General features: G+C 41.4%; 1 protein-coding gene across 3 annotated transcripts in view; it reads right to left on the bottom strand.

Moving 5' to 3' along the window:
* The window catches only part of RAB2A (RAB2A, member RAS oncogene family), an 86245-nt gene that overhangs the window by 50506 nt on the left and 14973 nt on the right, over positions 1 to 20766 (bottom strand). Inside the window, exons 1-2 of one of the 3 annotated variants that reach the window (XM_043601132.1) lie at positions 17113 to 17167; positions 3574 to 3645 (exon numbers count right to left, since the gene is read on the bottom strand). The exons of 1 other annotated variant lie outside the window; for it this stretch is intronic. In XM_043601132.1, the coding sequence (XP_043457067.1) occupies positions 3574 to 3645; positions 17113 to 17152 (112 nt within the window). In that variant the 5' untranslated portion in view covers positions 17153 to 17167. Of the gene's footprint in view, positions 1 to 3573; positions 3646 to 17112; positions 17168 to 20766 lie in introns of those variants that run through there. One more of the 3 variants, XM_043601131.1, reaches the window with a different exon arrangement.

Here is a 20766-nt window from a genome sequence, read left to right as displayed (position 1 = left end):
AAATAAATGTAGTGGGCATCAGTGGGCTATAACTAGAATTATTTCTACACAATATAATTGAACAGCATTAATCAAATGTATGCATCAAGCACTGTAATGTGAAATGTTTTTGAAACTTTCTCCCCAGAGAGATAGTATATTAATTTAGAAAACATTTACAGAGTCTTTTTATGTACCAGGCACTGGAGACACAGCAATGAACAAAACTGATAACAGTGCTATCACGAACTTTACTTTTATCCTGGTGGGAGACAACATTCACTTATAATCACCTGTATAAAAAGTTAAGGAGAAAAATAAATCTAGGCAAGAGGATGGGTTTGGGGGGGGGGGGGCTATGTGTGTCCACGTGCACTTGTAAAGGCCTAGGAGGGAAAAAATCAGGAGCTATTTGGAACACGTTAAGTTTGAGATGCCTAATAGACATCTAAGAAAGGAGATGCTGAGTAAGCAGCCGGATATGTGCACATGGGGAGAAGAGAGCCTCGTTGGAGTGAGTTCCAAAAAGAAGGAGGGGAAGAGAAAAACTAGAGACAGAAATTACAAACAGTCCTATCTGAGGACTTTTGCCAAAAGGAAACAGAAGGACTGAAAGCTGGAAAAGATAACAGTCATGAAAAATGACAATCAAATGGGGAAAAATGAGTGACATTCGGGAAAAAAAGAACTGCTGAAGCAGTGTTCTTGAGTGGGCCTTGGCTAGCAACTTGGAGTTCATCCACAATAGCAAGGAGAAGGCTGAGTTCATGGGCACAGCGCAGGTAGGTGGGTCTGTGTGGTGATGGAAACCTGTGAAAATGCTCCTGTTCGCCTTTGGAATTTCCTGAAATAGAGACCAAGGCTATCACATGAGAATGAAGACAGGAAAGGTGGTGCCTGATTACAGAGCAAGAAGGTGTAACACAGTGGTACAGGGAAGTGGAGAATGAACGGATTGGAAACAAAGTGTAACTGTCAAGTGGTTAGAAGTTAGTGTCCAAGAAACTAATGAGACTAGTTAGCCGGGCTCTGGGTTTTTCAACCAGCAGGATGGAGTAGATAGTTAGAGTTGACCTATGGGTTAGCCACAAAAGTGTGACGAAGCAAGAGAGGGGGCAGGAGTTGAGCGTGCATGCCGGGGTGATGAAAATGACAATGATAATGGTTAGAATTAAAGCTGGGCAAGGAGGAAAGTAGGACCACAAGAGGGGTGAGAGTACAAAGACAGCAGGACCAACGGATTATAGAACTGATGGGACAAATAAATCATTAGTGTTAGCAACTAGAGGACGTGAGTTGGAAGGATGGGAGGACAACCAACCAGATGCATGACACTGAGATTCTGGAAGTGGTTCCAGGTACCAGTAACGACCAGGTCCTGGGTGTGACTATGGGAGTGAGTAGCTGAAGTAGAGAGGAAGCAAGAAGGAAGAGGCCAGGATGTGTGTGGGGGTGCACTCGCATGTACGGACAGGTCAACTGGTTTACAAAACTGGTAAAAACCACTGCTCCAATGCTTCTCAAGCTTTTCATATGAGTCACTGGGAGATCCTGTTCAAATGCAGAATTTGACTCAGTAGACTCTTTAACAAGCTCCCAGAGAATAAAGATGCTGCTGGTCCAGTATAACAGCACTTAAATACACCCAACGTTCTACTCTGGACCTTCAGTGTAATTCTATCCGGGAAGCTATCTGTAAATTGCCTCTTTGATTACTATTGTTAACAATTCTCACTGAGATCGTAGTCAAAGGGTAATGAGGAGTATTTCACGGACTCATCCTTGTCTTTTATTTCCTCTGTTCCATCATTTAATACTTGGTCATGACCTGACCTTAGCGTTCTCACCTTCTTCTATCCATCAGGCAAAGTATGCAGCAGAATCAAGATACTGTCTTACTCACATCTATCGCAGCAAACATTCCAATGTTCCTTGAAAACAAATACATGCTCATGACCAGAAAAATAAACTGTCTGGATGGGTGTGGTAAGGTAGAGCAGTCAGGGTGGAACCAGAAAAACAGAAACCATATTTAAATATTTAAAACAGAGGCAACTTAATGTAGGGAGTTAGTTACAGGAAAGAAAAAGCTGAGAAGCTCAAGAAGGGATGGTAAAGAAGCGGAGAGACTGGCACCAGCCGGAAAGTGCTGCCATCTCTAGGCTGGGGGGACACAGAGAGAAACCAGGGTTAGCAGAGCTCAGGAGACAGACCATCAGTGGGCCTGTCACCACCAGGGGTGGGGCTGGAGTCTTACGAGGACGAGACAGAAAAGAAGTCCCTTGGCTTCCCTTGTGCTTTTAGCTTCCTACCTCCTGGAGGGAAGCCACTGGTACAGCTGCCTGAGTTGCAGTTTTCCAAATAGCTCCCTTTGGTCCAACCCCTTCTCTCTCCACAAGTATAGCCCATGCCGCTTTCTGACAGTAGGCTCAGGCCCAGCCTCTCCATCAGATGTGCCATAACACCTTAGAAATTTCTATGAAAGCTTCAATGAGAAAAGGAAGACACTTTTGTTTAATTCCCTACGCTAAAAACCACTGTGTGGTTAGTTGTGTCAGGACTGAATCAGGCTTAAGACACCGCTACCGAGGTTCAGACTTACTGGGCAAAGAGCAGATCGTACACAAAACTGAGCTCACCAAAGTTAACCTATGAAATGGGGACCAGCATGAAACAACAGTACCTGTCTCACCCTTCATTACTGTATATACTTAAAACGGAATTAAATTAAATCAATTAAAACGGAATCGGAATATTCTGACAGGATAGCCACCTGGGAAAAGATTTCAAGGTATCTACAAAATACATGTGGCTTGATTGACAACTATTAATTTACCTAATAATTTGATTAACAAACTCTGTTTGATTTGGTATTTTAAAAATACACAGGACATGAGACTCAACTTGCTTAAATGACACCTGTGAAAAATAAGCAGTCACTGGCTGAGAAGATACACCAACCTATTAGTTGTAAAATCTAAGTAGATTTCAGTCTAACAGTTACCGGTAACGGTCTCATTTATTCTTTGCAACTTAGGACACTAAAACTGCCTCCTGGCAGTTTTTCTCGATTAATAATTACTATATAAGTAAACCGAGAGCATGTATCATGCTGCCAGGCACTGTTCCAATGTTTCACATTTATTAACTCATTTACTGCCCACAGTAACTTTGTAAGATTGGTACCACTCTTATTCTCATTTTACAGATAAAAGAATCTGAGGCATGGAGTGGTAAGGTGGATTACCAGCTCGTTAGTGGCACAGCCTTGATTTGAACTCTGGCAAGCTGGTCAGTCTCTGCTCTTACCCCTGTGCTCTCTTGTTTTGCAAACATTTGTTTCACCATTAAATACAATCAAAATCTTAAATATGTCTTCTTGCTGTTTTCTGACCATTTTTGTAAAGTTGGGTGATATTAGTTTCACTATACTTGTATTTTTTTTTAAGTGATGAAACTAACCTCTGTACAGCAACAAATCTAGTGTCACTGATTCTTTCTGACTCATCACTAATAGAATGGATCCTCTCTAGCACATTCCATTTCCACTCCCCCCAAATTTTCAATGTTTCTCATTTCTTGTAGAACACTTACCGATAGTAAGGTCATGCACTGGCTGAAACCTCTTGTCTGTAAACTGTAGCAATAAGCATGATTTACCAACACCTGAAAGTTAAAAAAAAAAAAAATCATGAGACAAAACTCACAGAAATTAAGAAACACTTTACAAAAGCACACAGAAAAGAGGCAGCCAGGGTTTCTGGTGCTCTGTGAACAATCTATCAGAATTTCTCGGTGTTATAATTTCTTGGGAAATTACGGGATTGATGATTTATTTGAGAGAGAGAGAGAGAGAGAGAGAGAGAGAGAGAGAGAGAGAGAGAGAGAAATATCTTAAGCAGGCTCCATGCAGTGTGGAGTCACGTCAGGCTTGATCCCAGAACCCTGGGATCATGAGTTGAGAAGCTTAACCACCCAGGCCATCCAGGCGCCCAGGGATTGATGATTTAGGTGGAAGGTGTTAATCAATCCCAAACACCTTCTCATCCTTTGTTATTCATTTGATATTCTAATCTCAAAGATAAGTGGCAGGAACTCCTTCCTACAAGACACCTAGCTGGTCCCCCTAGTAGCGTCTTTCTACCACAGTACTCCAGCCATTAAGGGTTCCTGCACTTTGTTTTTCCTGTCACAGTGAAAATAAGTAAAAACAAAAGTAATCTCTTTTTGTAGTTTATCTTACTTACCTACGAACAAACTAGCAGTTAAGTGCTGGGATCTACTTCGGTCTATTTTCTGGCTAGCTCATTTCAGGATCGACTAATCTGAATTATGTCCCTTCAGGGGCACCTGGGTGGCTCAGTCGGTTGAGCGTCTGACTTTGGCTCAGGTCATGATCTCACAGTTCATGGGTTCGAGCCCCGCGTCAGGCTCTGTGCTGACCGCTTGCTGGGAGCCTGGAGCCTGCTTCGGATTCTGTGTCTCCTTCTCTCTCTGCCCCTCCCTGGCTCACGCTTTGTCTCACTCTGTTTCTCAAAAATAAATAAATGTAAAAAAAAAAATTGAATTGGTCCCTTCCCTCTACTACCAAATTTCACTTCACTAAGGTCATGAATAACTTCCTCGGCCCTAAATTAAAGACAAATTATCTGTATTCATCCTACCTGTCCTATGAGAACTGGTTTACTGAACACCACACCATTTTCCTACTCATTTTCAGGCCCTTTTCTTCATATATGCCTCCGACTGCTTCCTTGAGAGCACCCTGCACTTGGTTCACCCTTTCCCTCAAAAGGCTCTACTGAATGCTAACTGTGCTCTGCACTTGGGACTTGAAGACACAATCTTGTGGAATGCTTCCTTCGAGTACAGGTAGAGAAAAAAACCAGAATGAATGCCAAGTAATCTATATGCACTGCAATTTAGAATTACAAATATTGCCTTTTGAAAGAAGAGAGTACTGTGAGGAAGAGTAAGAAGATACTTAATCTAGACTGAAGGGCTGGAGAAGGTCTTTCTGGAGAAGTGACACTTGAACCAAGATGTTCAATGTCTTCTAGATTATAAACTCAACGCAGGAAGGATGACGAATATCTTGTTGTCTTATGCCAGAGATAAGGCCATTAAATGATTCTGGTGAACAACTGGCCCTAGTGTCAAATGTCACAAAGATTGTCAAAATGCCCAATAAACAAATCAAAGAAATTTGTGTGTGTGTATGGTTATGGTTTGGGAAATACTTTATTTGTTCAATGTTTTTGGAATGTTTTAACCAAAATAAACTGGAATTTCAAAACATCTGACCTGAGTTTTCTTCTCTTTTCTTTGATCTATGATTTCTTTTTTTACATTACAAAAGGTGTAAAGCCAAACTCATTTTAGCAGCTTTCTAGCTTCTTTGAAAAGCCTTTCAGGTCTGCGACAGAAAGGAAAATTATTATTTTTTAGGTGTCAAAGTACAAAATAAGTGAACATTCGCGATATGAATCTTCAGGGTTATTATTATTATTATTTTTTAAGATTCAGAAAAAAGAATTAAGTACAATCTATACCCCAACATGGGACTCGAACTCATGACCTCAAGATAAAGAGTCACATGCTCTACTGACTGGGCCAGCCAGGCACCCAGAGGGGATTTCTCTGTTTTTGAAAAATATTTTTCAGGGCAGTTATTTCGTTTCACAGCAAAACTGAGCAGAAAGGACAGCCAGTTCCCATACATTCCCTGCCCCACAGGAGCATAGCCTCTTCCACCATCACCATCTGCACCAGAACTGGAACTCTGACTACAATCCATGAACCCACAATGACACGTCGTCATCGCTCAAAGTCCATGGTTCACGTTAGGGTTCGCTGTGGTGTTTGCCTATTCTATGGGTTTTGACCAATGCATAATGTGTTCCCCGTTATGGTATCATACGGAAGAGTGTCACTGACCTAAAAATTCCCTATGCTCTCCGTCCTTCTCTCACCCCTAACCCCTGGCAAGTGCTGATCTTTTTACTGTCTCCACAGTTTTGCCTTTTGCAGAATGCCATATGGCTAGAATCAGCCTTTTCAGACTGGCTTCTTTCACTCAGTAATATGCCTTTAAGATTCTTGTGTCTTTTCTTCATTTCTGTTTTTTAATAGCCCAAATTTTCCCATACAGAAAAAACACGTAATTAATTAAACATCACAGATTTTATTACTGGGAGACCTCAAGAATCACCTAACAGTCTGGTAAGCATGTAAGTGATACAAGAGCCTGAAAACCGTTTCTTACCGCACAACGGCAGGTACTGTTTTAGTACCACTAACACCACTTACTCTGACCAGGTGCAACTTACGGATAGAATAAGGCTTGCTCTTTGGTTCTTCGTTTAAAGACTCTGTATTCTTTCCTCAGGTAACCACAGTACTTTTCAAGTTAGAGGGTTTTGGTAATTTGCATACTCTGCAGGACATCCTTTACTTAATATCTGTCCTCTTTATGATATAAAATTGGCAAAAAGCTCCAGCGTTTCTTTCACCAATTTTCCAGAGTCTCTCTTAATCCTTGATATTCAGAAAGTTCTTTAAAAGCATCCTCCCTATCCTTTCAGCTGTTTGTTAGTCTAAATGTCAGATCCCCATTCATCAATGGCAAAAATGTGCTCCGACATTTTTACATACTTGATGAAATTCTATACATTTTGTGCAATCTGTAACTGATTTATCTTTCATTTTCATGGAAAATAATAGTCAAATATGTTGATTTTTCCTGGAGGGAGACACTTACAAAAAATAACTGAGGAATCGTTTAAGTGGCCAACGAATATTTTCATGTTATTATAACTGTATTATCAAGAACTTTGAAATATTTAATAATTATGATTCCCAACAACAGATAAACTTGTACAGAGCCTCCCTCACGCCAGATATGTTCTAAGCAATTTCCACATGTCAGCTCATTTAATGCTAAGAACAGCATAGCATAGGGGTTAGATTTCTGACTCCAAAGCCACACCACACTCCTTGGGTTCCAATCCCAGCCTCGCCAATCACTATCAACAGAACCTCAAGTGAGTTACCTTCTCAGTGCCTCACTTTCCTAATGTGTAAAAAGGAGGAGAATAATAGTACCTATCTCATATGTTTATTGGAAGTATTAAATGAGTTCATGCATTAAGTGCTTACCACAGTGTCGGGCACATAGTAAAATTCAAAAAAGAACTCAACAAATGTTTATTACCATTACTACTACCACTATCATTTATTACTCTATGTATACTTTAAGCTCCCTAAAAGCATGAAGCACCTTTTATTCATTTTCAGTTTGACCACATGTACTTACAACGATTTTCCAAAATTCAACCTTGCTAGAAATACTTGGATACGTACTATGTTCTGAGGTTAAGCAACTGGAATGTATCAGTCAACAATAAGATAAAGGCCCTGACCTTCTGGAGAAGAGATCATGAACTTTTTTATTCTTTTAAGTGTGTGTGCGCACATTTGCACGTGTGTATAGTGGGGGAAGAGGGGAGTGTGACGGACGGACGGACGGACGGATGGACGGATGGATGAAGACGTGGTAGTGCAGAGTGTTACTTGGTATGGTACAGAGAAAAAGCAGAGCAGGGGCGGCTGGGCGGCTCAGTCGGTTAAGCCTCCTACTTCAGCTCAGGTCATGATCTCGCGGTTTCTGAGTTCGAGCCCTGCGTCGGGCTCTGTGCTCACAGCCAGGAGCCTAGAGCCTGCTTCGGATTCTGTCTCCTGTCTCTCTGTCTCTCGATAATAAACAAACGTCTTTTTTTTAAAAAAAAAAAGGTGGGGGGGGGGAGAAAAAGCAAAGATATGCAATGCTGGGGGGAAGGAAAAAGAGTGTGGTGTTTAAATGAGGTGGCTGCTCACTGAGCAGGTGAAGTTTAAGTAACAACTTGAGGAGAGGAGGAAGCAGGCAGGTGGATTACTGAGAGAAGAACACTTTAGGCTAAGGAAACGGCCAGAGGAAACGCTGTCCGTGGGATGTGTGGGAGAAACTGCGATGAGGCCAAATATGGCTGCAGCTCAGAAGGCAGGGGAGAGTCCTGTCCCTAAGAGCAGAGGTTGCAGGCATCATAGGGGCCTGGTCACACAGACCCCACAGGACTTTTAACATTTACTCGTGATAAAATGGCCAACTCACTGGAGGGTCTTGAGCAAAGGAGTGACAGAATTGGAAGTAAATTCTAAAATAGTCGTTCTGGCTGCTGCAGTGAGAATAACCTGTGAGCACAAGCAGAAGCAGAGAGACTGGTTAAGGCGGCTTTCCTCAGTCAGGCAAGGAATGGTGTCTTGGACCAGGGCAGCAGCAAGGAGGGGTCTGAAGTGACTGAATTCTATGCCCGGTTTGAAGTAGAGCCAGGATAATCTGTTGGTCGTGTGGATGTGGGTTTTGAGAGGAGAAAAGCATGAAGCACAGCTCCAATGTTTCTGCCTGATCAATGGGAGAATCCGTGAGATGGGGAAAATTCTCAGGAGAGCAGGAAAGATCATCAATTCCAGTCCAGTCATCTCGAGTTGGGGTGAGCAGGCAATAGAATATAGGAGTTTGGTATGTAAGTTTAGACTACAGGGAAGATGTTGAGGTCGGAGATATAAATTAGAACTGTCAGCATAAGATGGTATTTATTTTTTTTTTTATTATTTATTTTTTTTAATGTTTATTTATTATTGAGAGACAGAGAGGCACAGAGTGTGAGCAGGAGAGGGGACAGAGAGAGGAAGAAACACAGAATCCAAAGCAGGCTCCAGGCTCTGAGATATAAGCACAGAACCTGACGCGGGGCTCGAACTGTGAGATCATGACCCGAGCCGAAGTCGGTCGCCCAACCAAGTGAACCACCCAGGCGCCCCTTTAAGATGGTATTTAAAGCCACAGAAAGAGAGGGACCAGCAAAAAGACACGCCGTTTTATAAAAGCACGTTTGTTTTGTAACAGAATTAAACAGAAACCAAGCAAACATAAAAGCGGCCCCTCCAAATCCAACTACTACTGGTTTTCATTCTATACCTGGAACCTGAGAGGCCTTCCTGCGTCCTCTTCTCTGCCTCTCCATGCAGACAGACTCCCACGGCTGGTTTCTCGCCACCACGGACGCCTTCTCTGGCCATTCTATGTGAAGTAGCTTCCATTCCCAATCGCTCTCTATCCATTAGAAGTTTTTGATCTTTACCAAAAAATCCCCAAATCCACATTGGGCCTCACCCCCAGAGGTTCTGACTGAGCTGTCAGCATTATGCAGTGGTTACAAGCACTACGTGGGTGGCCTTGGATGAAACTCTAACCTCTGTGGTGTTTTTGCCATGTAGAAGCTTTTGTAGTTTCAGTGTCCTGCTTGTTTACTTTTGCTTTTGTTGCCTTTGCTTTTGGTGTCAGATCCAAAAGTCATCTCCAAGACCAGTGCCAAGGAGCTATGGCGTATGTTTTCTTCTAGAAGTGTTATGGTTTCAGGACATTCAAGTCCTTAATCCGCTTGAGTTAATTTTTGTGTGTGATGTGAGACAGTGGTCCAGTTTCATGCTTTTGTATGTCGCTGTCCAGTTTTCCTAACATCTTTTATAAAAGCGACTGCCCTTTCCCCACTGTATATTCTTGGCTCTTTTGTCATAAATGAGTTGACCATAGATGTGTGGTTTATTTCTGGGCTCTCCATTCTGTTCTATGGACCCTCGTGTCTGTTTTTATGCCAAGACTCCACTGTTTTGATTACTACGGCTTTGTAATATAGTTTGAAATCAGACAGCATGATGCCTCCAGCCTTGTTCTTTCTGAAGACTGCTTTCGCTACTCACTCTTTGATTAATACAAATTAGTGTACTTAATGCCACTGTCAGAGTTCCTACCGTGAAGTCACCTTAACTTTTTCTTTTACTTTGGGTCCAAGTCACCATCATCAGTAGGACAGTATTGTGGTGAGGACTGAGTACCTAAGTCCCACATGAATGCCAAATAAATACAAGCAATACTCATTAAACTGCATTCCTAAAGCCTCACCCTAGAGATTCTGATTCAGGAATTCTTTGGATGGACCCCAAAGTCAAGTTAATAAGCCCCCTAGCGAGTTTTAGGCCATGTGTCCTCCACAAAAAACAATGGCCCTAGTGCCAGGTGTTCTACTGAGATTTATTTTCTTAGTCGTCAATTGACCTCACCAAGTTCAAGATAATTTTAAAAAATTGATAATGGCTCTGTTTTTAAAATCATAAGGCACACAGTTTATTTTAAAATAAAAATTAAAAAATTTAAGGGGCGCCTGGGTGGCTCAGTCAGTTGAGTGTCTGACTTTGGCTCAGGTCATGATCTCAGAGTTTGTGAGTTCGAGCCCCACATCAGGCTCACTGCTGTCAGTGAGAATTCAGATCCTCTGTCCCTTTCTCTCTTTGCTCCTCCCCTGCTGGTGCTTGCTTTCTCTCTCTCTCTCTCAAAAATAAACATTTAAATTTTTTTTAACTTAAAATTAAAAAAGGTAAAACTTGAAAAGTACCAGAACCAATTCCTAACCACTTTTGTCCAACTATCATTCTGAAATCATGGCTGCCTATTTATATCTATTACACTTATAGATGTAACAAAACTTAACAAAAGTTCCATGAATGAAGGACCTATCTCATGACTAAAAGTAACTCACTGAAGAACTATGTATTTTATTTTTCTGATTTTGAGTCTTCTCTTTTTTTCTTTTTGATGAGTCTGGCTAAAGGTTTATTGATTTTGTTGATGTTTTTAAAATTTATTCATTTATTTTGAGAGAGAGACAGAGAGAGAGAGAGAGAGAGAGAGAGAGAGAGAATGAATGCGAGTGGGGAAGGGCAGAGAGAGAGGGACAGAGAATCCTAAGCCAGGCTTCGAGCTGACAGCAAGGAGCCTGATGCAGGGCTCAAACCCGTGAACCGTGAGATCATGACCTGAACTGAAATCAAGTGTTTGAATGCTTAATTGGCTGAGCCCCACAGGCGAACCCCAATTTTGTTGCCCTTTTCAAAGAACCAGCTTCTACTTTCACTGATCTTTTTTTTTCTTTTAGAGAACTGTATGTTTTAAAGTCATACCAAAAAACTGACAGACCTCCGACACAGATCATTCAGAGATGTGGTGAACTGGCTGAAATATTCGTAGCTTCTTTTGCAAACAGAAAATTGTATTCTTCTCTGCACAACATTCCAAATTGAGAAACACGAAAAAACAATAAAGTCTGCTCTTTTTAAACAGAAAACTAATAAACTCAGCATGGTATATTAGAAAGAACACAAGCTCTACAGTTGAAACACCAGTGTTCAAATCATCTACATCATTTTATAACCTGTGACCTTGGACAAATTAGAGAAACTGAGCTCCACTTCCACATCTGTAAAATGGGAAAAAGAAAATAAAAATATAGTATTCCTACTTCAAAAGCATACCATAAAGCTTAAATGTGGAAACTTCAAATTTTGCAAATTCACAAGTTAATAAAAATGTTAAGTTGAGAATTCTTTCAGATGAGTATAGCTGAGGAGCAAATCTCCAACCAAATCCACCTGATCTGGAGTTCAAAATTTTAAAAACATATTTTCTACAATTAAGTGAAGAAAACATCCAGAATCTATAACTTTCTTTCAAGTAAAATGAATTCAGAGTCACTCTTATGCTACTGGTTTTCCACACACTGTCCCCCCCCTCACAACTAAGACAGCAATCCTCTCGACCACTTCCATTAGGTACTGATCTGGCCCCTTACTGTAACAGGCTGAAGAGTGGCCCCCAAAGAGAGATGTCCAAGGGCTAACCCCTAGAACCTGTGAATGTGACCTTGTTTAGGAAAAGGATCTCTGCAGATGTAATCAGGGATACTGAGATCATTTCAGCCTGGATTTTGGCTGGGGCCTGAACCCAGTGACAAGTGTGCTTACAAGAGAAAGGCAGGGGGAGGCAAACATACACACACAGGTGACAGGCTATGTGAAGACGGAGGCAGGGACCGGAGCTGCGCTATCACAAGCCAAAGGACACCCGGAGCCACCGGGAGCTACAGGAGACACGGGAGAAGTTTCCCTGGAGCCTTCAGAGGGACAGCGGCCCTGAAGATACCTGGACTCTGCACTTCCGGCCCCCAGAACTGTAAGCGAGTTTTGTTGTTTGAGGTCCGAAGGCAAGTTCGGGGGTGTTAGTTACAGCAGCCCTAGGAAAGCAACCCGCTTCTCCAGAGTCATCGTTCTTTCCTCTCCTCCTCCTGGGACTTTTGTGTTGTTAGTCTTCCAGGTGTGTTGACTCCACCTGTAATAATGTCTACCGTAATCAGTAAAGTGCCTCAAACACCAGAAATCGTAAGAGCAGTTAAGGGAAGGGGAAACAGGGCCTACAGAGCACTTATGTCACAAATCTATCAGTGAAGGCTAGGAGGAAAGGTGAGAGATGGCCGCTCAAAAAATATTTACGGAGTACTTATATTCCAGGCACTGGTAAAAATAAATGAATAAAAATAGAGAAATCAGACAAAGTTTCCAAGAGGATGTAGCTTTCAAAACACAGGATATCTTTTCCCTGAAAACGGGAGGTACAGAAACAGGTAGGCTGATGACAAGGCTGAAAGAGTTGCTGAAGAATCAATCAAGTGAAAAGGAAATAGGAAGTTGTGGGGATACAGCCCTCTTTCCCCTGAAGCAAATCATCTGCCACTACTTCTGTACCTCTGGTTTACAATATTAAAGTACTTCGAGTACTTTAAACACTTCTGGGATGAGACCAAAACCATGAGTATGAGCAGAGCAGATCATGTCAGTATTTCTCACACATCCGGCCATCTGCACATATTTATTTAGCATACTTTAAGTGTTCTTTCCCCAAATACTCAGTGACTTTTTTCCATTTAGGTAATGGTTACTTATCTTTACAACTTAACTCAAGTGCCTTAACCCCTAGGGAGCTTCCGTAATACTTAATAACTTCCCTTCACAAAGTGAGTTAGGTATTCTTCGGATTTTAAAGTATGGAGACTTTCTGGCCGTGTGTGGTTTCAGAAGAAAAAACTAGATGCTCCGTTGTAAACGCTGGAAAAGAAGAACACTAATGGCCTTCTGTGATGATCTCACTCACCTTGGGCATGGCATGGACTCTAGGAAACCACGTCTGGACCTGAGCTCAAGACCAAGAGGTGAAGAAGTCAGGCCTCACGGAGGGCAAAACTCATTTTAAAAAACAGGCTTAGGAAGAGCACCAACCCTACTCCTTACTCAGCTACTCTTTGCTGAGGACCCACGACGGACACCTAACGGTGAGTGGAGAAGCCTTAACTTGATAGCTTACCCCTTACTCTGCATTCTTTATGAAACCTCTTTGCTTTGACCTCTCCCATTGTATTGACTTTTTCGCCCCCTTAGTTTTCACCTAATGTCCTTTTCTGACTCAGGATCTCATCAAGGACACCATGTTAACATTTGGCGATGATGTTTCCTTAGGCTCTTCTTGGCTATGACGGTTTCTCAGACTTTCCTGTTTTTTGACCCTGACAATTTTTAGCAGGACTGGTTAGGGTGCCGTAGAATGTCCCTCAAATGGAATCGTCTGACTTTTCCCCACATGACTGACTCAAGTTACTGATGTTTGGGAGGAAGACCACAGAGATAAGAGTAGTTTCTCACCTCTACAAAGGTACCTACTATCATAACAAGGGTACATACCATCAACATGACTGATTATTCCTGATCACCTGCCTGAGGTAGTCTGACAGGTTTCTCCACTGTGAAGTAACTCTGTTTCCTTCTCTTTCCATACTATACTCTTTGGAAGGACATCACTATGCTTAGACCACCCCTTGGGGAGTGGATCTTACCAAAACTGTAACTACTGATCTGTTTCTCTTTGTATGTTGTCATCTTTCACCACCACGTCTCACTGCTCCTAGCCAATATTCTGCCCTTTCATAATGCTTTAACATTATCATTGTATTTATTACCTTTATATTCAAAAATAAATTTAAAAAGAGCCTGTATTTGACGTACTCTTCTGAAATAGAAAAGTACCTGAAAATTACCTTCATCTTTAATTTTTGCTTCTTTAAGTTTATTTATTTTTGAGAGAGACAACGACAGTGCGAGTGGGGGAAGGGCAGAGAAAGAGGGAGAGATAATCCCAAGCAGTCTCTGCACTGCTAATGCAGAGCCCGATGTGGGGCTCGAGCTCACAAAACCGTGAGATCATGACCTGAGCCAAAACCAAGAAACAGACAGATGCTTAACCAACTGAGCCAACCAGGCACCCCTTTAATTTTTCACTCCATGCAACACTCTTTCCTAAATCCTGTTAATTACTACTCTCATCAGTAACTACTTCATTTTCACTATCACTGCCTTAGATAAGGCCTTCATTACCCCCTACCTGGACCACCATAATCATCATCTAACTATACTCCAGCTTCCTAATCTGTCCTATGTATGACTGCACCAGGGATGAATGAGAAAAGAAGGGATTACATTTAACATCCAGTATGTCTCTGCCACTGTACTACAATATGAATATATATACGTGTGTGTATTTAGTATCTTTCTTTAACTAAATTTTTTTATTGTTTATTTACTTTTGAGAGAGAGACAGAGACAGAGACAGAGTGTGGGTGGGGGAGGGCAGAGAGAGAGGGAAACACAGAATCTGAAGCAGGCTCCAGGCTCTGAGCTGTCAACACAGAGCCCGATGTGTGGCTCAAACCCACAGACCATGAGATCATTACCTGAGCCAAAGTGGGACATCTAACCGACTGAGCCGGCCAGGCGCCCCTTTAGTTTCTAATGTAATCATAATTCTAGTCTGGTATTCTTTTCTTTTAAAAACTTCCACCTATTCTACTGTCTACAGAATAAAGTTCAAATTCAACCATACTCTATCACAATTTAGGTCCAACATGTGTAATGAATTTATCTTTCCGAAAATCTTATTTCCAGTAACTATCTGACACGGGACTATACTACAGTTAAACTGGACGGTTTAGGGGCACCTGGGTAGCTCAATCGGTTAAGCATCTGACTTTGGCTCAGGTCATGATCTCATGGTTCACGAGTTCAAGCCCCCCCCACATGGGGCTCTGTGCTATCAGCTTGGAGCCTGCTTCAGACCCTGTATCTCCCTCTCTCTCTGCCCCTCCCCTGATCGCACTATGTCTCTCTCTCTCAAAAATAAATACACATTAAAAAATAAAAAATAATAAACTGGATGGTTTATACTGAAGAACATATAAGGCGTGGCACTTAGCACATGTACAATAAATGACCACTAACTTGATTTTTTCCTATTTGTACATTCTGATTATTTACCATTTCTACTTGTCTAAATAAACCCTACCCATTTTTCAAGAACCAGCTTGAACACTATCCTTTTTTTTTCTTTTCTTTCGATGCTCTATTTTTTTTTCCTGAAATGCCATCTTACTCTGAGGTTTCCAAGAAGAACCGGCATTCTGGATTCTGGAACTTCTTTATGATAATTCCAAGCTTTTCCCAGTACCTCCGTCAGAGCCCTTGTCACATTCTATCAGCACTGCTAGACTATAGACTCCTTAAGGGCCAGGACATACCTAATTCACTTTTAAATCCTTCACAGTAGAATCTGGTCCTGTGCTTTACATTTGGAAACTTTTACTATAATAGCCTTTTGCATTTCAAAGTACACCGCCAGTTTAAGAGAGAACAAATGTACCGGACTGGATCTGGATCCTGTGCAGGACCCTGGAAGGAAAAGCTGTTTCAGGTCTCCAGGCCTTGTTTGCTTGTCTGTATAATGGCAACCATACCACTTACCTTATCCGTAAGGTTATTTTGAGGAATGGAAGAGAGAGCACACAGATCACGAGTCTGTGCTTCTTTTCCCTTCCCCAGCACTGAAAGGCAGGTTGACACTTTATCCCATGCTAAGGCATAGTACTCTACATAATGCTTCAGTAAGCACTTATCCCCTTACACTTTTATTATTAATTTACACATCTACTTTCCTCCCTCAGGAAGAAATTCACCGCTTTGTGTTTTGAAAACCACCTTGCACTGTGGCCCCACCTAGAAGACAGACGCTTGCTTAGTGCATGTGGCATTCATGTACTGTCTGCTCACTGAAAAGGTCACACGGTGAGACTAGCCTTTTCTATGTAATGACAAACTCTAGTGGTCTACATTAAAACAACAACAACAACAACAACGATTTCTCAGAAAATAATTTACTAATAATAAATAAAAGCTTTTTACTCGACAGTGGATTTTTCAGGGAAGAGATGCTAGAGAATGAAAACCTTACTGTGCTGAATTAGAATCCCCTCTCTGATTATCATCTGCCAACCGCAGTGTAATTTTCCTTTGAAAAGTTCAGCTTTTTAGTGTGTACACAAGTTATCAATCAAGCGCCTCCTAGCTCCAAACCTTCACTGCCTGCTGGAGAGACCAGAACATCTCTCCCTTGCCAGCTGGCGTGACAGCAAGTGTCATCGGCAGAAGGCAGCACTCCGTAGCTCTGCTAGGCCAACCTTCCCTAGTGTTCCTTCAGGCTGCTTTCCCTGAAGGTCCCAGCACAGCTCCTCCCCATGGAATGCTTCCCAACAGCACACGGACTGATGGCAGCTTTCTAACCCACCATGGCCCGTGGGTGAAATTCTCTGCCACCCAGTGGCCTCGGCCATGCCACTCCAAAGAGGTCTGGACTCCAGATTGGCTCCTTCCTTCCACGCTTGGAGGATGTGCCTCTGTCTGCCGCGACTGTATTCATCGGAGATCTCTTTACCTCGTAGCCAACTCCCTGTTACTCTAATCCCACGGTATAGTTAATGATTCTTTACATCAGACTTTCCCTGCTCAAATTCCTGTGCGGTCTCAGTCTCCTAGTTGGAGTATGACTGATCCAACCAGTATGGTTAACAGAACCTTCATTAAGACAAACCAAGTTTAATCTGGTGAAGTTGAGGGTTTCTGAATATAAACCAAGTTTAGATTTTCTTAGGAAAGGCCTAGTTTGTCTTTTTGGGGGAGAATGCAAAAAAAAAAATACAAAACCGGATGCAATTTAAATTAAAAAAAACTGTAAAATAAATTGGAGCATCTGCTAATTTCCATGGGGAACAAATAAAACATTAAATCTAATAGCAAGTAAGACAGCATACTGTGGTAAAAATGGCATACCTTTCCTTTCTTCCAACTCCTGGGACCTTCCCCCACTCATTTTAATGGTGGAAAACGGCTAGCGTGTTTGAGAAGAATCAGAATGAAGAAAACTGAAGAATAACTACCTCTCAGAATCTTAAGAGTGTCACAGTTTGCTAGAATCATAGAGGTCCTCTGTGCTCTTGTTTTGTAAACAGCAGGCTATAGACAGGTCATGAAATCAATTTAGTGGATCACAACGAGCATAAAAAAAAGAACTAGAAAATAGCAAATATTAGACCGTATGTACTGTACAAGGGTAAGTACTGTTTGAAAACATCTGTTTTAAAGGGATGTATGCATTGGGGTGTCTGGGTGGCTCAGTCAGTTAAGCATCCGACTCTTGACATCAGCTGAGGTCATGATTGTGAGATTGAGTCCGTGTTGGCTCCCACTGGGTGTAGAGCCTGCTTTAGGATTCTCTCTCCCTCTCGCTCTGCCCCTCCCGTGCGCACACACGCACATGTGTGCTCTTATTCTTTTTTTTTTTTTTTTTTTAAGAGAGACAGATGCACTTACACGTACATCTGAACCCTGGGCTGCAATCAAATATGTACCTATTACTGTGACTTACAAAAACAAACATCTACCCAAATAAATACAATTTAGGTATCATGAGTCATCTACCAGGTGATGATTCTATTACAGAAACCTCTTTGTAAAAAGATTTTCCCGTTAAATGAAATTAGGATGACCCCATCCCTGCTTTGCCAGGGGAAGGCTCAGTTGTTTTCCTGACAAATTCTGAATCCGTTTGGATGATGAATTATACAGTTTCTCTAAAGCAGGGATTCTCAACGTATGGTCCTCAGACCAGAAGCTTGGGCCATTACTCGGAAACTTGTTGGAATGCAAATGATCAGCCCCACCCCAGCCTTCCAGAATCAGAACCTGTGAGGCAGAGCCCCGCAATCTATGTCTTACCAAGCTGTCCCAGTGATGCTGATGTGCACTGAAGTCTGAGAACCGTTGCCCTAGATATAACCAACTAAAATACTGCTTTCAGTGTCTAATTGTCTTCAGTTTAGTTTTCCAGTGATAACTAATCTGCAGCCCCTACGTGGTCGGTTTAACTGAAAATGCTGGATATGTTTCCCCACAGTACAGGTAAAGTTCAAAACATGGTTAGCCTGCTTTCCACTTAGCAGCTTTGGTAATTACCCAGCTTAGAACAACTGGGCTCCCGATACCTGTCAAATACCCAACGGACCCACTTCAATGCAGATACCCTTCCTTCCAATTTTATTGCATCTATGGGCTTCCGTACTCAAGATATGCTCATATGCTTTTGCCTTGTTTGAAATATCTGCATGGTTTTTGACAGTCTGAAAGTGAAAACAGGCTCCCTCCCCACACATAATCTTATTTGATCATAACAGTAAGCCTATGAAGTCAGTCAGAGCAGAAATGATAACCTCATTTTGAAGATGAAGAAACTGAGGTTTAAGTGATACGCCTCAAGTAAGGGGCAGAATTGAAACTCCAAATCGAGTTTTCTGATTCGAAATTGTATTTTTCCACTATGCCATCCACCCTCCTCATTTTGTTCTTCTCAGATACCTCACAACCGATAACCCTTCCTAACTAAAAATAATGTTATCTCACTTTCTGGGTATTGTTAGTAGTAATACTAAGTGGAAGAAGACAATATTCTATAACTAAGTGACTCTGACAGGGCAGAAATTTAGTGAAGAAGGTTTTAAGAAAATGAATACTATCTCCTTGACACTGACTTGACCCCAACAATGTTTCTGTGAATATATCAGGTATATTACACTTTAATCTGGCTATTTTCCTAATCCTTTCATAAGCAAAGATTCCAAATAAGAACTGCAGCATCTCAAGAACACATTTCAATGAAGCAGCTTGCAGAGAACACTTTTCCATGATGTTACGGAAGAAGATGTTTAGGGATATAAATACACACTATAATTATTACACAGTAAATTTACTGTCTGTGGTCTCTAAATAGTACGCTCTGATACAAATGAGATCAAAGTTCAAGGCTCTAAGCAAAAAAACAAACAAACAAAACAAAACCTATTTTATGCAGTTTCTACATTATATTGGCAAGAGCCCATGGAAGTACATGGTAACAGTAACTAAATCAAACTGCTACATTCCTAAACATAGACTAGGCACCAGTCAACACAGACAATGCTGAGATTAGCCTGCTGAATTTAAGTATACAAAATATTTATCAAGCTCAAAATTAGATATTCTAAGTCCGTATTTTTAGTGAAAAGTGATTTGGCAGTATCTATCAAAATACAAATATAAATCCTAGTCAGCCACAAATTTTACTTCTTCCAAAAACCCACAATTGTGTTATGCTGTGTATTAACAATATTCACCAACAGGTGTAAGTGAACATTTATTTCTGGCAACCCAGCATCAGAGCACCTTTCTCTGAACTCCCCAGTAGCCAGGGCACAGACATGTGACCCAGACTCAGCCGGTCAGATGCTCTTGTCCAGAATCTGGACTCGAAGGAGGGCTCCAATAGCAGACACTATAAAGAGAGAATCTGTGGTGCCTACAGTGGAGAGGAGATATATGCTGACACATATCCAGCATCTTCTTTAGCAACCTATACTGAAAGCAGGAATTTGGCTATGTTTTGCCTTCCTTGGTTTTGCCATTTTCAAGCTTCATTCTATTGCTCTCCTATCAATTCTATGAACATTCAATCTTTCTAATAAAATCTTCTGCTTAAATCAACCATGGTAGGTTTCTGCTGTTTGCTATGACAGACCAGGAAAAACAGAATGAGGAACCGAATAAATCATGGTTCAGCTATGCAAGTGTTTAGAAAGAATGAGACAGATTTACATGTGATGATATGTTAAGACACCTAAGACGTATCAACAAGAAAAAAAAAATAAAGGTGTAGAACAGTACTAATTATACAATCCTATTGGTAAAATAGGGACACATATATACGCGCAGGCTTACAGTTGTACAGAAAATTTCTGCAAGAATACACAAAATCATTGTTTACCATACTTACATAAGGCAGTATTTAACTTTCATTTTTCATCATGAACATTTATCACTTCCATCATTAAAATACATATGTAAGTTTTTCAAAGGATCTACTTTAGCATCAAACACTATATAAGCAATACTTTTACCAGCCTCATCTAAGATCTCCATACTGACGTGGCTTTTAAATAACTAGCAAAACTTCTTGCGTAACCAAAAATAGTTACGTTAAATGTTGGTCTGTGGGGAAAATTACAGGAGAGCCTGTGAGTAAAATAATGTGCTGTGAAAAAGATTTTGATTTCCTTTTTTAACTCCTAAAAGCCACAAAAGAATACTAATCAGTAGTACTTTTTAATCAGACTTACTTACAGCTAAGCCTGAAAATTCACATACTCCTGCTCAAATCCAACATGGTCTTTCCCTTTTTTTTTTTCTTTGAGAGAGAGAGAGAGAGAGAGAGAGAGAGAGAGAGAGCGCGCGCACGAGCGAGCGCGCACATGTGCTCAGGGGGCAGAGGGAGAGAATCTTAAGCAGGCTCCTTGCTCAGTGTGGAGTCTGACATGGGGCTCAATTCCATGACCCTGGGATCGTGACCTGAGTCAAAAATCCAAGAGCCAGATGCTCAACTAACTGAGCCACCCAGGT

The sequence above is a fragment of the Prionailurus bengalensis genome, chromosome F2 (genome assembly GCF_016509475.1).
Source record: "Prionailurus bengalensis isolate Pbe53 chromosome F2, Fcat_Pben_1.1_paternal_pri, whole genome shotgun sequence".
NCBI classification, from domain to species: Eukaryota; Metazoa; Chordata; class Mammalia; order Carnivora; family Felidae; genus Prionailurus; species Prionailurus bengalensis.
Note: the sequence above shows the minus strand (reverse complement) of the source record. Positions and strands in the feature narration are given on the sequence as shown.